This window comes from Nerophis ophidion, linkage group LG29 (genome assembly GCF_033978795.1).
Source record: "Nerophis ophidion isolate RoL-2023_Sa linkage group LG29, RoL_Noph_v1.0, whole genome shotgun sequence".
NCBI lineage: Eukaryota > Metazoa > Chordata > Actinopteri > Syngnathiformes > Syngnathidae > Nerophis > Nerophis ophidion.
In genome coordinates, this window is record NC_084639.1 from 11,696,997 (window position 1) to 11,713,074 (window position 16,078).

Below are 16,078 nucleotides of genomic sequence, written 5' to 3' on the forward strand. Positions count from 1 at the left end.
ATTGCATAATTTTGGTCTTGATCTCTGTATGTATGATAAGATTATCGCAAATCTTCCCGTTATTCTAATCAAATTAGAATAACGGGATATCAAGACTAATTTGGTGGAATTAAAGATTCCTTCTTTATAAATGTCAACGTGTTGGTAAGGTTGGTATGGAATTGTAAATGGGTATTGAATGGGTAGATTTTGAAATGATTTGTATTCTACTGAATTTTGTATATAATCCATTCCAATCCACTTTATTTAGCACATTTCCAAAAACAATAGAAGTTTCACAAAGTGCACAAAAGTTGAGACATACACACTAGGAGAGTCAGTAATATAAAACATTTAACTATTAAAGAAAATTAAAACACATACAATACATCAAAGAAACAAAAATAGACTAAAATCACACAACTTTTAGGGCTGGTTTAAAAGCCGAAGAGTAGAAATGTGTTTTAAAACCTGATTTAAAACTCATTAAAAGAGGGAGTTGTTTGAATTGCAAGATGGATATTGTTCCAAAGTTTTGGAGCCACATCAGAAAATGCACGATCCCCTCTGGATATTATATGATGATGTATATTTTAACTGTGGGTCCCTGTCCTTAAAATGTATGCTTCTGACGATTACCCTTTTTAGTTTGACGTTATTTGGAACATGCATGCATACAACATGATGCATTACAATTTCCAGTATCTCTGTTCAACATGTTTGAAAAGGAGTAGGAAAAATCAGAGCTTATTTAATCCTATTCATTTTCCTTTACATAGCAGTTGCTAAAACTTTTGTTCACTTCCTGTTCTCGATTTATTCACAATATACTCCATAAGCAATAACAATAAAAATAAATAAATAATAATTGATGGAGTAAGTTATATTTCATATGGCAAGATGAGTAAGATTGTACTTGAAGGTATGCCAAGGGGTATGTGAGATTTTTTTTAAATATTCAAAAAATAGCAATTCAAAAATCCTTTATAAATATATTTATTGAATAATAAGTAAGTTTATAAACTGTGAAAAAAATACAACAATGCAATATTCAGTGTTGACAGCTGGATTTTTTGTGGACATGCTCCATAAATATTGATGTTAAAGATTCCTTTTTTTGTGGAGAAATGTTTAGAAGGAAGTTCATGGATCCAAATGGATATCTACTACAATCCCCAAAGAGGGCATTTTAAGTTGATGATTACTTCTATGTGTAGGAATCTTTATTTATAATTAAATCACTTGTTTATTTTTCCACTGCTCTAGACCAGTGGTTCTCAACCTTTTTTCAGTGATGTACCCCCTGTGAACATTGTTTTGATTCAAGTACCCCCTAATCAGAGCAAAGCATTTTTGGTTGAAAAAAAGAGATAAAGAAGTAAAATACAGCACTATGTCATCACTTTCTAAATTTATTAAATTGTATAACAGTGCAAAATATTGCTCATTTGTAGTGGTCTTTCTTGAACTATTTTGAAAAAAAGACATTAAAATAACTAAAAACTTGATGAAAAAATAAACAAGTAATTCAATTATAAATAAAGATTTCTACACATAAACTTAAAGTGACTTCTTTGGGGATTGTAATAGAGATCCACCTGGATTCATTAACTTAATTCTAAACATTTCTTCACAAAAAAAGCAATCTTTAACATCAATATTTATGGAACATGTCCACAAAAAATTCGAGCTGTCAACACTGAATATTGCATTGTTGCATTTCTTTTCACAGTTTATGAACTTACATTATTCAATAAATATATTTATAAAGGATTTTGGAATTATTCCTATTTTTAGAATATTTTAAAAAAAATCTCACGGTATACCCCTTGGCATACCTTCAAGTACCCCCAGGGATACGCGTACCCCCATTTGAGAACCACTGATCTAGAAAATAAATGGATGGATGAATACATTCAGAATGTTTATCATGGTTCTTCTTCCTTGTACTTTGTAAACACTTTAGGTTTGAAGAGTTTCTTGAAGTGGATCATATTACCGTATTTTTCTGACTATAAATCGCAGTTTGGCCGGGGGTGCGACTTATACTCAGGAGCGACATATGTGTGAAATTATTAACAATTTACTGTAAAATATCAAATGATATTATTCAGCTCATTCACGAAAGAGACTAGACGTATAAGATTTCATCGGATTTAGCGATTAAGAGTGACAGATTGTTTGGTAAAGGTATAGCATGTTCTATATGTTATAGTTATTTGAATGACTCTTACCACAATATGTTACGTTAACATACCAGGCAGCTTCTCAGTTGGTTATTTATGAGTCATATAACGCAGTGGTCCCCAACCTTTTTGTATCCGCGGACCGGTCAACGCTTAATAATTTGTCCCGCGGCCCGGGGGGGGTTGTCTTTTTTTTTTTAGTAAATTTTTCTGCGGCCGCGGCCCGGTGGTTGGGGACCACTGATATAACGTACACTTATTCAGCCTGTTGTTCACTATTCTTTATTTATTTTAAATTGCCTTTCAAAAGTATTTTCTTGGTGATGGGTTTTATCAAATAAATTTCCCCAAAAAATGCGACTTTTCCTTCTTTATTGTGCATTTTCGGCAGGAGCGACCTATACTCCGGAGCGACTTATACTCCAAAAAATACAGTAATACATTGTTTGATTTATTTGCTTAATCCATTCCATAATTTAATTCCACATAGTGATATACTGAAGGTTTTTTAAGTGTTGTACGTGCGTACTAATTTTTAAATTTAATTTTTCTCTAAGATTATATTCCTTCTTTTTTTGAGAAGAATTGTTGTATATTCTTGGGTAGCAGATTATAGTTTGCTTTGTGTATAATTTTAGCTGTTGGTCGAGGAATTGCAGTATTTTTGATTTAATGAATAAAGGGTTTGCATGTATTTTGTTTGTATCTTGCAGAACAAAACTGACAAAAGAAACAAAAATGTCATATAAAATTGTCTGTAAATAAATAAATAAATAAATGCTTTTTCTGCTGTGTGTCTCTTTATCAAAGTTATATTGTTTTAATAAAACTTTGTTTACAAAAAAAACTTAAATTTGTGTAGGGCTTACAGAAAAAGTGGGTCATTTACGGTCCTTTTGACATCACAAGGCCGTCAGTTGTCTGCAATTAATTCCTTTTACTTTTTTTTTTTTGTCCGGGAAATGTTTGGAAGTAAGAACAATGTGGAACTCAACCGCCGCCACGGAGCGGATTGTGTCCATTTTCAAGCTTGCACTCTTCCGTGACTACTTAGTTTGCTTCGCGGTGACAGTCCGTGTACCCAGAAAAGTCATGTAATTAAATCGAAAAATGTCCTCAAAACAAATAGTCATACATATCTAGTGATTTTCCTACAAAAGTGATGTCAGCGGCACGCTCTATTTGCCGTCCTTTTCGGGGGTACTATTTCATTCGCTAATATTTTCCCTAAAAAAAACCCATCAGTCTGGTGTAATTTTTCACATCAGGTCGTCTTTCTCAGTGTTTCTTCTATCGACCGTGCGTCCGTAAGAAAGCCACAAGCGTGACATGCGCTTTATTATTACAAATCCATTTCGCAGACCAAAAAAAACGGGTGGAACTCGGAACGACAAAAACAGGTGTGGGGGTGCGGGGGGGTGCATGCGTGTGTCACGTCTCCAGACCGAGTAATTGCCGCGAATTAGGAAGCCTCCATCACTGTCACCGTAGAGAGGAGGAAGAAAATAGCGCGTCTGCGGGGAGAGGGAGAGAGGCGACTGGCCGTTGAAGCGCCAACTTGAATTCGTTTTGATGGATGTGCGGCGGTGGGAAAACAGGAAGCATTGAATGTCTATTAGCCGGCCTCAACGTCAGCCCCACAACACCTGAGGACCCGCATGGCAGGGAATAACACCGAGAGGCGTTCTTATACAAACCCCGTTTCCATATGAGTTGGGAAATTGTGTCAGATGTAAATATAAACGGAATACAATGATTTGCAAATCACTTTCAACCCATATTCAGTTGAATATGCTACGAAGACAACATATTTGATGTTTAGTTTTTTTGCAAGTAATCATTAACTTTAGAATTTGTTGCCAGCAACACGTGACAAAGAAGTTGGGAAAGGTGGCAATTAATACTGATAAAGTTGAGGAATGCTCATCAAACACTTATTTGGAACATCCCACAGGTGTGCAGGCTAATTGGGAACTGGTGGGTGCCATGATTGGGTATAAAAACAGCTCCCCAAAAAATGCTCAGTCTTTCACAAGAAAGGTTGGGGCGAGGTACACCCCTTTGTCCACAACTGCGTGAGAAAATAGTCAAACAGTTTAAGAACAATGTTTCTCAAAGTGCAATTGCAAGATATTTAGGGATTTCAACATCTACGGTCCATAATATCATCAAAAGGTTCAGAGAATCTGGAGAAATCACTCCACGTAAGCGGAGAAAGCCGTAAACCAACATTGAACGACCGTGCCCTTCGATCCCTCAGACGGCACCGTAGCAAAAACCGACATCAATCTCTAAAGGATATCATCACATGGGCTCAGGAACACTTCAGAAAACTAAATCAACCATTTATAAATACTTCAGAAAACCACTGTCACTAAATACAGTCGGCCGCTACATCTGAAAGTGCAAGTTAAAGCTATACTATGCAAAGCGAAAGCCATTTATCAACAACATCCAGAAACACCGCAGGCTTCTCTGTGCCCGAGATCATCTAAGATGGACTGATGCAAAGTGAAAAAGTGTTCTGTGGTCTGACGAGTCCACATTTCAATTTGCTTTTGATCAGCACACCACGGACATTCAAAAAAGAAGTCAACAAAGACTGTCAGCCATCCGAAAACTTAAAGGATTATACATTGCACCTCATCTCCTGGTATTACTTTACCAAAGCATTGTTCAACTTATCCTTCTGTACTGTTCCACATGTTTTTTCACAATGCTTTCTGTAACCAACCGGACCAAACTCGCACGCATTACAAACATAGCAGCTAAAATCATCGGCCTGCCCACACCCAACATTTCAGATTTAAACCACAGGTCCATCACTTGACTGGAAAACACAATAGTCCAGGATATCAGTCACCCGCTACACGAATACATAATCCCACTACCATCAGGGCGCAGGTACAGAACCATCAAATTCCGGAGGGCCCGCCTCAGGAAAAACCTTATCCCTGCAGCTATAGCCGCTCTTAACAGTAGGCCCGGCCGACCCGTCTGATAAAGCCTGTAAATGTGTTGGTCATGTATGATGTCTTTTTATTATTTTTGTTTTGTGATGTGTAATGTTTATATGTTTAAATGTACGGCAGTGAAACTGAATTTCCCCAACAGGGACCAATAAATCTAAATCTAAAATCTAATCTAATATTCGACATTGTGTCATCTGGACCAAAGGGGAAGTGAACCATGCAGACTGGTATCGACGCAAAGTTAAGAAGCCAGCATCTGTGATGGTATGGGGGTGCATTAGTGCCCAAGGCATGGGTAACTTACACATTTGTGAAGGCACCATTAATGCTGAAAGGTACATACAGGTTTTGAAACAACATATGCTGCCATCTAAGCGCCGTCTTTTTCATGGACGCCCCTGCTTATTTCAGCAAGACAATGCCAAGCCACATTCGGCACGTGTTACAACAGCGTGGCTTCGTAAAAAAAGAGTGCGGGTACTTTCCTGCCCCGCCTGCAGTCCAGACCTGTCTCACATCGAAAATGTGTGGCGCATTATGAAGAGTAAAATACGACAGCGGAGAACCCGGACTGTTGAACGACTGAAGCTTTACATAAAACAAGAATGGGAAAGAATTCCCCTTTCAAAGCTTCAACAATTACTTTCCTCAGTTCCCAACCATTTATTGAGTGTTGTTAAAAGAAAAGGTGATGTAACACAGTGGTGAACATGCCCTTTTCCCAACTACTTTGGCATGTGTTGCAGCCATGAAATTCTAAGTTAATTATTATTTGCAAAAAAGATAAAGTTTATCAGTTTGAACATCAAATATCTTGTCTTTGTCGTGAATTCAATTGAATATGGGTTGAAAAGGATTTGCAAATCATTGTATTCTGTTTATATTTACATCTAACACAATTTCCCAACTCATATGGAAACGGGGGGTTTGTATTTAGCTAGAGATACCATTACATACATCTTGTATGCTTTTACGGCACGCTGGAATTTTTTTTTCTTGAATTCATCTTACTGGAAGTTCACTGGCCTCCAGACTTTCGCAATCCCGTCTCGTCGCAGCGAGGAGGAGAAAATGGTCTCATTTAGGTAGCCCAAACAATCAGCGGCAACACGGGAATAACGAGCTCGGACAGCAAAAATGAATCCCACATGCCGGCGCTGGCCTGCTACGACATTTGACATTTGTCTTGGCGTTCCCGCTAACTTGGCTCTTTGGTTTTCGCGCGGTCGTCCCTTTTGTGTCGTTGTTTTGTTTTTTTTTAAAGAGTGCACAAATGGAACATTGAATGGCGTATAATAAGAAGTACAGGGTCACCAGTGATAGCGATGCCGGGAAATCAAGACGGGGAGGAGGCTTTCTGTTGAAACAAGAAGCTTTTAGAGGGAAGGGGATGCAACTATGGTCGCTTTCATGTAAAGATGGGTGATAGTGCACATTTTGTGTCCAGAAGCCTACAAAGTATACATTTATGCTACAACCTATCTTGCCATGGGGATAATATACCAGGGAGTTGTAATTAAGTATAGTAAGTTACACTTTAAAGTAGTCAGTGTACAGCTTGTAGAGGAGTATGAAGGTTCCACACAGCTGTACCTCAGTTTTTGACGTACAGTGGTGCCTCAAATAGCGAGGTCTTAACTCAGAACACTTGCATCTATTGTTGTCCCGATACCAATATTTTGGTAACGGTACTAAAATTATTTTGATACTTTTCGGTACTTTTCTAAATGAAGGGGACCACAAAGAATTGCATTATTGGCTTTATTTTAACAAAAAATGTTACGGTACACTCAACATATATTTCCTTATTGCAAGTTTGTCCTTAAATAAAATAGTGAACATACAAGACAACATATCACTCCATGTAAGATGAGATCGGGCCCAGCGAAGCCGGCGGCGTTTCTGGGTGTTGTTGATAAATGGTTTTCGCTTTACATTGTAAAGTTTTAACTTGCACTTACAGATGTAGCAACGAACTGTAGTTACTGACAGTGGTTTTGTGAAGTGTTCCTTAGCTCATGTGGTGATATGCTTTACACACTGATGCACTTTTTAATGCAGTACCGCCTGAGGGATCGAAGGTCACGGGCATTCAATGTTGGTTTTCAGCATTGCTGCTTACGTGCAGTGACTTCTGCAGATTCTCTGAACCTTTTGATGATATTACGGACCATAGATAGTGAAATCCCTAGATTTTCTGCAATACCTGGTTGAATAATGTTGTTCTTAAACAATTTGCTCATGTATTTGTTCACAAAGTGGTGACCCTCGCCCCAGTCTTGTTTGTGAACGACTGAGCCATTCGTGGAAGCTGCTTTTATACCCAATTATGGCACCTAGCCTGTTCTCCTGTGGGATGTTCTAAATAAGTGTTTGATGAGCATTCTTCAACTTTATCAGTCTTTTTTGCCACTTATGCCAGCTTTTTCTAAACATGTTGTAGGCATATCATTCAAAATGAGCTAATACTTGCAGCTAATACTCCCTGTTAAAACACCCTGGTGTTAGTATTAACATTTGCTTTAGAACAGCAAATATTGAGGGAAAACTCATGTTCTCTGGTGGAAAAATACGCTTGTGTGTAAACTATTTTCAAAAACATCTCGCTCGGTTGGACAAGCACTCCCACATCTCTGCTATTTTTCTGAATTGTACGAGGAAAAATATACCGCCGGGAAGTAGCGTCCAAAATAAACCGATCCCGTTGCAATTTTCAGAGGCAAATTGACATTAATAAGGGAAGGGTTGTGGGGGGGGGGCATACAAGTTGTCAGTCAGCAGTGTGGGCTTCACACCAGGAGTGTGTGATGTTTTTTATGTCCAACACACAAGCAGGTAAGTCAGTGATGACACTTGGCACCAGTGCATGTGTGTCATTAATACAGCGTATCTGCTGGGAAAAACTGTAATGGTGTGTGTTTTCAATGCCACATAGCTACCTTCCTCCGCCACTCAAATGCAGGAACAAAACCAAAACAAATATCAACTATTTACGAATGAGAACACTCAATTTTCTCTTCAGGTCACCGATTTATACGGCTTCAAGAAAAGTGTGAGACTCGTTGAGCAATGTGCAGAATAACATTCAGGCTAAAACTTTTTATTTTGTTAAAAGTGAAACTGCGAAACAAAGACTAACAAACGTTTGCCGGGGGGGGGGAAACACAACAGAAGCTGCGACGTGACGCTATGCGAGGATTCAGCAAAGCTGATGTAACGTGAGCTCAAAAAGCATCTAAAACAGGGGTGTCAAACGTACGGCCTGAGGGCCGAATCAGGCCCGCGAACAGGTTTTATCCGACTCGCGGGATGAGTTTGCTAAATATAAAAATAAGCTGAAATGTTTGAATGAAAGAAACTGCTGTTCTAAATGTGTCCACTAGATGTCACAACAGCAGTTCTTTGTATCTTTGTAGATGATACTATATATGTACAAAAAAAAAAAAAATCACACGATGTTGGTACAACAGTCAAGGAAAATTAACAAACTACATAAATAACATCCTGTATTTTAATTTTGATATCATTTTTGTATCTTAATAGATTGAAAATTAACACCAATGAGTTCACTAATGTACATTATCAGATAATTTATTCATAAAATATATATAAATAACGACAAATAAGGATAGAATACTATTAACTGCAACATGTAAGGATATCACCACATGGGCTCAGGAACACTTCAGAAAACCACTGTCACTAAATACAGTTCGTCGATACAACTGTAAGTGCAAGTTAAAGCTCTACTATGCAAAGCGAAAGCCATTTATCAACAACATCCAGAAACCCCGCCGGCTTCTCTGGGCCCGAGATCATCTAAGATGGACTGATGCAAAGCAGAAAATGGTTCTGTGGTCTGACGAGTCAACATTTCAAAATGTTTTTGGAAATATTTGACATTGTGTCATCTGGACCAAAGGGGAAGCAAACAATCCAGACTGTTATGGACGCATAGTTTCAAAGCCAGCATCTGTGATGGTATGGGGGTGCATTAGTGCCCAAGGCATGGGTCACTTACACATCTGTGAAGGCACCATTAATGCTGAAAGGTACATACAGGTTTTGGAACAACATATGCTGACATCTAAGCGTCGTCATTTTCATGGACGCCCCTGCTTATTTCAGCAAGACAATGCCAAGCCACATTCAGCACGTGTAACAACAGCGTGGCTTCGTAAAAATGAGTGCGGGTACTTTCCTGGCCCGGCCGCAATCCAGACCTGTCTCCCATCGAAAATGTGTGGCGCATTATGAAGTGTAAAATACGACAGCGGAGAACCCGGACTGTTGAACGACTGAAGCTCTCCATAAAACAAGAATGGGAAATAATTCCACTTTCAAAGCTTCAACAATTACTTTCCTCAGTTCCCAAACGTTTATCGAGTGTTGTTAAAAGAAAAAGTGATGTAACACAGTGGTGAACATGCCCTTTCCCAACTACTTTGGCACGTGTTGCAGCCATGAAATTCTAAGTTGATTATTATTTGCAAAAAAAATAAATAAAGTTTATGAGTTTGAACATCAAATATCTTGTCTTTGTTTAATTGAATATGGGTTGAAAAGGATTTGCTTACATTTATATTTACATCTAACACAATTTCCCAACTCATTTTTCACACCAAGCTGCTTGCCTATTGTAGATTCACTCTTCCCAGTCTGGTGCTGGTCTACAATTCTTTTCCTGGTGTCCTTCGACAGCTCTTTGGTCTTTGCCATAGTGAAGTTTGGAGTCTGACTGTTTGAGCTGTGGACAGGTGTCTTTTATACAGATAACGAGTTCAAACAGGTTCCATTAATACAGGTAACAAGTGGAGGACAGAAGAGCTTCTTAAAGAAGAAGTTACAGGTCTGTGAGAGCCAGAGATCTTCCTTGTTTGAAGTGACCAAATACTTATTTTCCACCATAATTTACAAATAAATTCTTTAAAACTCCTACAATGTGAATTCCTGGATTTTTTTTTCACATTCTGTCTCTCACAGTTGAAGTGTACCTATGATGAAAATTACAGACCTCTGTCATCATTTTAAGTGGGAGAACTTGCACAATCGGTGGCTGACTAAATACTTTCTTGCCCCACTGTATAAATAATGCGTTCATGAATGAGTATATCCGTTCGGCCACCGTGTTGAATGGAGAAGTCTGAGCAACAAAATTTGCATGCAGCATACCCCTTTCCCTACGAGCTATCCTGGATGAACTGAAATTATTTTTTTCAAATAATTTTGGAACTTGCAAGCGTACTTCTTCTTCTTACTCGTCGTCGCCATGTCTCTTCTTCCATCTTCTGCTTCGTCTCTGTTATGTTTTTCGACATTACTACTTGCCGTAGTTTTGAAACAAAGCATGATGGGAATCCGGATGTTGCGTGTCAGGGTTTTAACGTGCCGGCTGGAATAAACACACGCTGAGAAATAGCTCCGTGCCTGCCTACTTTATGGGTTATAGATAAACCTATGGATGACGGAGACATATGTAATAGTCTCCTTTTCAGGTGAGATAGGTCGGTAAAAGCAGTGCCTTTGAGGCACGTCCCCAAAATTGTTGTCTGGGTGGAAATCTGGGAGAAATTCGGGGGAACGGTTGCCCCGAGAGCTTTTCGGGAGGGCACTGAAATACGGGAGTCTCCCGGGAAAATCGGGAGGGTTGGCAAGTATGGGTGTCATACTCATTTTATATCGGGGGCCACATAGAGAAAAATCTACTCCCAAGTGGTGAAATCACGGCATGATAACTTAAAAATAAAGTGGCACTGAAATCGGGAGGGTTGGCAAGTATGACTATACTAATTCCGGTACATTACCGCACAAACCTACTCCAAATGATCTCAAAATAGTGAAGGGAGACTTGATTTTTGGGTAATGTGGCCACTAGAACAATTTTTTGTTCAATAACCCTGGTTTAAGTCAACAACAATTATTTGTATACTTTCTATTATAGATTCTAATGTTCTGGGTCAAAATATTACCTTTAATTACCTTTAGACAGCACACACCCTGGCTTCCACCTGTTCCACCTGGTACCATCGGGCATGCGCTACAGGTGCATCAGAGCCAGAACAAACAGGCTCAGAGACAGCTTTTTTCCCCAGAGCGGTCACCATGCTGGACTCTAACTTATAATAATAATAATTCACCCCTATACAATATCCTGCCCTAATACCCTACTACGGTACTCTTGTCTTGTTCTGTATATTGTACAGTATTTTGTATTTCTATAGTGTTTTGTATATTGTACAGGATTGCTTGTTATTTTTATTGGATAGTAGTCTGTTTATTTCAATTGTTAGTTTTTCCTTTATTACCTCTTGTTATTTATTTTACCCCATATTTGTTCCCACAACCGCACTTTAAAGGCCTACTGAAACCCACTACTACCGACCACGCAGTCTGATAGTTTATATATCAATGATGAAATATTAACATTGCAACACATGCCAATACGGCCTTTTTAGTTTACTAAATTACAATTTTAAATTTCCCGCGGAGTTTCTTGTTGAAAACGTCGCGGAATGATGACATGTGTTTGTGAAGTTATTGGTTGGAGGGGACATACTAGCTCAGCATCACTTACGGCTAAAAGTCGTCTCTTTTCATCGCATAATTACACAGTAATTTGAACATCTATGTTGCTGAATCTTTTTCAATTTGTTCAATTAGTAATGCAGACTATAAAGAACAATGCTGCTGGTGGAAAGCGGTGGATTGCAGCTGCCTTTAGCACCGAGACACAGCCGGTGTTTCTTTGTTTGTTGTGAAGCTTTAACACAGAGCGGTCAAGCGAACATGTTTCTGTACGTCAACCAGCATGTTTTCGGATGGGAAAATTGTGATATATATATATCTTACCAGAGACATCAGTGGATTATGCGTCCTCCTGCAGTAGCTGTCAAAAAAGGCGGCTGTGAGCTTGGCTCCTCGGCTTCTCTCTGAGACACTGGCGTGTTCACCGCAGCCATCCGACTTTGAGGTATGTCTTTACAATCTCACTAAAATACTATTAACACAATAAGCAGATAATGGATTTTCCAGAATTATCCTAGTAAATGTGTCTAATTACATCAGAAACGCTCCCACTGCCGTCGCCCGGACGTCGCTTTTTTTGTGTGCTTCACTCTAACTTTCCTCATCCACAAATATTTCATCCTCGCTCAAATTAATGGGGAAATCGTCGCTTTCTCGGTCCTAATAGCTCTTGCTACTTGAGGCTATGATTATAAACAATGTGAGGATGTGAGGAGCCCTACAACCAGTGACGTCACGCGCACATCGTCTGCTACTTCCGGTAAAGGCAAGGCTTTTTTATTAGCAACCAAAAGTTGCAGACTTTATCGTCGATGTTCTCTACTAAATCCTTTCAGGTATGACTTTAGAATCTCACTAAAATACTATTCAAACAATTATCCAGTAAATGTGTCTAATTACATCTGAAACGCCCAGAGCCGTCGCTTTTTATTTTATTTTTTATTTCATTTTTGTTCTAGTCCTTCACTATCAATATCCACATCCACGAATCTTTCATCCTCGCTCAAATTAATGGGGAAATTGTCGCTTTCTCGGTCCGAATAGCTCTAGCTGCTGGTGGCTATGATTGTAAACAATGTGAGGATGTGAGGAGCCCTACAACCCGTGACGTCACGCGCCCATTGTCTGCAACTTCCGGTAAAGGCAAGGCTTTTTTGCCCACATATGTGGTCCTCTCCAAAGTTTCTCATAGTCATCATGGTCGACGTCCTACTGGGGTGAGTTTTTCCTTGCCCTTATGTGGGCCCTACCGAGGATGTCGTTGTGGTTTGTGCAGCCCTTTGAGGCACTTGTGATTTAGGGCTACATAAATAAACATTGATTGATTGATTGATTGATTGATTGATTTTTTATTAGCGACCAAAAGTTGAGAACTTTAACGTCGATGTTCTCTAGTAAATATTGCAATATCGCAAAATGATCAAGTATGACACATAGAATGGACCTGCTATCCCCGTTTAAATAAGAAAATCTCATTTCAGTAGGCCTTTAATGCAGTGCACTCCCTCACACAACTACAGCTCATACATTATTACCAAACCTGTAAATAAACACACAAAAACAAGCCTCACTAATATTACTTGGCAGATGAGAATCACGTGACTCCAACGTGATGCGTTTACTTGCCGTCTGTAAACGACAGCATCGTCACTTCTCGAGGCTGCTTAGCTCCTGGCTAATTTAGCATCGTCCGTCGCCATGGCGACGCGAAGGTTCGGTACAGCTTCAGAAACAGCAGCGCAAGGAACTAAATACAAAGTGGAATGTTTAAAATAGACCGTGGAAGTATGTGGAGGCTTTTACACGCGACGTGCAGCATTATTGAGCGTGGGAATTGGAAGCTTCGTGTTTGTGTGCGTGCTACTTTTTTTTTTTTTACCTTTCCGCAAGCGCCGTCGCCGATGACTACAATCTTCAGTTGTCGGTCCTGGCTCTCCTCCTCCGAGTCCGACATGACACCGCTGCGTGTGTCCGCCCCAGACCCCTTCTCTCCGAGCGAAAAGCGGAGGATTAATGCCGAACTCGCCGGCTAATAATCACAGATGGATTAGCAGAGCGTCGAATAAGCAAGCGGGCGCCATTTGGAATGTACCAACTCCACCCATGTGTTGTTCGGTCCAATAAACACTAATGCCGTCTTTTACAATGTTACGTGTCGTAAGCGGGAAATAATATAATTCTAAAACACACATAAGAGCCTTCATGAGGAAAGCTGTGTCTCTAAATATCGTCACAACCGCACGGAGGCACTCGATAAAGCAGACTCACAATCGGACAAATGGTTGCGTCCGTTGTGACGTGTGCCTCGTCGGCATGGCAACGAAGTCAACCCGGAAGCGCGAGCAGAATGCGACGAATCAAGGTTACTAAAATAAAAAATGTATATATATATATATATATATATATATATATATATATTCCCAGCGTGGCACATTTTGTGATGTTTTTTGTTCATTCATCACACAAAACTAATAAATAATTGTATACTTCCGGGCCTACTGTTCTCTATTTTGCAACTTACCTTGAATTGCCACCGGGGCGCTAATTAATTCAAAACCTCTTCTCACTCCGGCACTTACCAAAGGCATGCAGTAAAAATTTGAGTGTGATGTAAGCTTGGACCTTAAATCCTACTGAATAGCTTTTAATCTTCTTACCTGTATGCGATTTCAAATTACCGGTATTGAAATCAGCCTCCTCCATTTTGAAACTGATGACAGGGGAAGTGTCATTCGTGACCAGGCGGTAATACTAAGCATGCGCTGATTATTTTGCAAAGCGCGTTTGACCCGGCAGTAATTCAAGACAGGCGCATACTATATGCCCTGCGGCTACGGTACTTTGTGTGTCACTGCAAAATTAAAATGGAGTTAAATTACAGCTGAAATTCCACATTCATCTATCCATCTATTTTCTACTGCTTGTCCCTTTCAGGTTCACGGGGGTCCCAGCTTCACTCGGACGGAAGGTGGTGTACACCATGGAGAAATCGCCACCTAATTACAATCACAGAAATGTTTTTACTTAGGCCGAACGAATCGCAGCTAAAAAACAATTTCCTTCAATTCAGAAAATTATTGTAAAGTAAAAAAAAAAAAAATCTGCAAATTAAAGAAAAGATCCTCAAGTATAAAAACAATTTTTTCTTCAATTAATAAAACAGTTAGAATGTAGAAAAAAACAACACATTTCTGCAAGTCAAAGAACGATTCTCAAGTAAAAAAAAAAAATTATTTTCTTCATTTAAAAAAACATTATTCGCAAGTAAAAACACAATGTTCTGCAGGAAAATAAATGATTTGCAAATTTAAAAAATATATATTTTTCAATAAAAAAAGTTTCACAAGTTAAAAGAAAACACATTTCTGCAAATAAAACATGTATTTACAAGGGAAAATAATGTTCTTCAATTAAAAAGACGATTACCAATTTATAAAAAAAATTAAAACATTCTGCAAATTAAAAAAATGATTCTCAAGTATAAAAACTTTTTTTTTTCAATTTATAAAACGGTTTGCATGTAGAAAAAAACAATTTTCTGCAAGTAAAAAAAAAAAGAATTTATTGCAACTAAAAACACAATGTTCTGCAGGTTAAAAAAAATGATTCCTAAATTTCAAACAACAATTTTCTTTAATAAAAAAGAGTTTGACAAGTTAAAATTAAACACATTTCTGCAAATAAAACATGTATCTTGAAGTATAAAAAATGCGCTTGAATTTAAAAAAAACATTCGCAAGTATAAAAACAATTTTCTTCAATTAAAAAAATCATTACCAATTTAAACACGTTTTTTTTTTTAATTCTGCATTTTAAAAAAACGATTTTCAAGTATGAAAACAATGTTCTTCAATTAAAAAAACGGCTCCCAAGAAAAATACAAATAAAAACATTTTCTGCAAATAAAAATATTTATATATCCATCCATCCATCCATCTTCTTCCGCTTATCCGAGGTCGGGTCGCGGAAATATTTATATATATTAAAAAATATTTTTTAATAAAAAAAAAACAGGTCGCAAGTAAAAAAAATATTTTTTTTCTCTTTTAGCAGTAATATTGCAAAACATTATATCCTTATCAACACTAAATAAAACACAAAAGAAAATATTAATGAACCTAAAACAAAGAAACATTTTATTAACAGTGTTTTTAGTCTGTAACAGAAACGATTTAAAGTGCATCAATTTGCCTGAAAAAAAAAATGTATTTGAGACATTTGATACGGAAAAATACAATTAAATAAAGTCAATAATTAATTATCAACTCTAATTGATCAGTAACAATAACGCAGGAGCCCAATATAAAAAACAAAAAGGAATAAAACAAATTGTGCGAATTTGTATTATTTTTTTTTTTTTTTATCAAAATCAGGAATTCAGCATTTTTGTCCTCTTTTAAACCACAAGTGTGCTGC

The 16,078-nt window shown here is 38.1% G+C and overlaps 1 protein-coding gene across 2 annotated transcripts in view; it reads right to left on the reverse strand.

The window, feature by feature from the left end:
* The window catches only part of rab28 (RAB28, member RAS oncogene family), a 133,834-nt gene extending 119,944 nt beyond the window's left edge, over nucleotides 1-13,890 (reverse strand). The window contains exon 1 of one of the 2 annotated variants that reach the window (XM_061891579.1): nucleotides 13,542-13,890. In XM_061891579.1, coding sequence (XP_061747563.1) covers nucleotides 13,542-13,616 — 75 coding nt within the window. In that variant the 5' untranslated portion in view covers nucleotides 13,617-13,890. The remainder of the gene's footprint in view (nucleotides 1-13,541) is intronic. The other variant, XM_061891580.1, reaches the window with a different exon arrangement.
* Nucleotides 13,891-16,078: the final 2,188 nt, after the last annotated feature.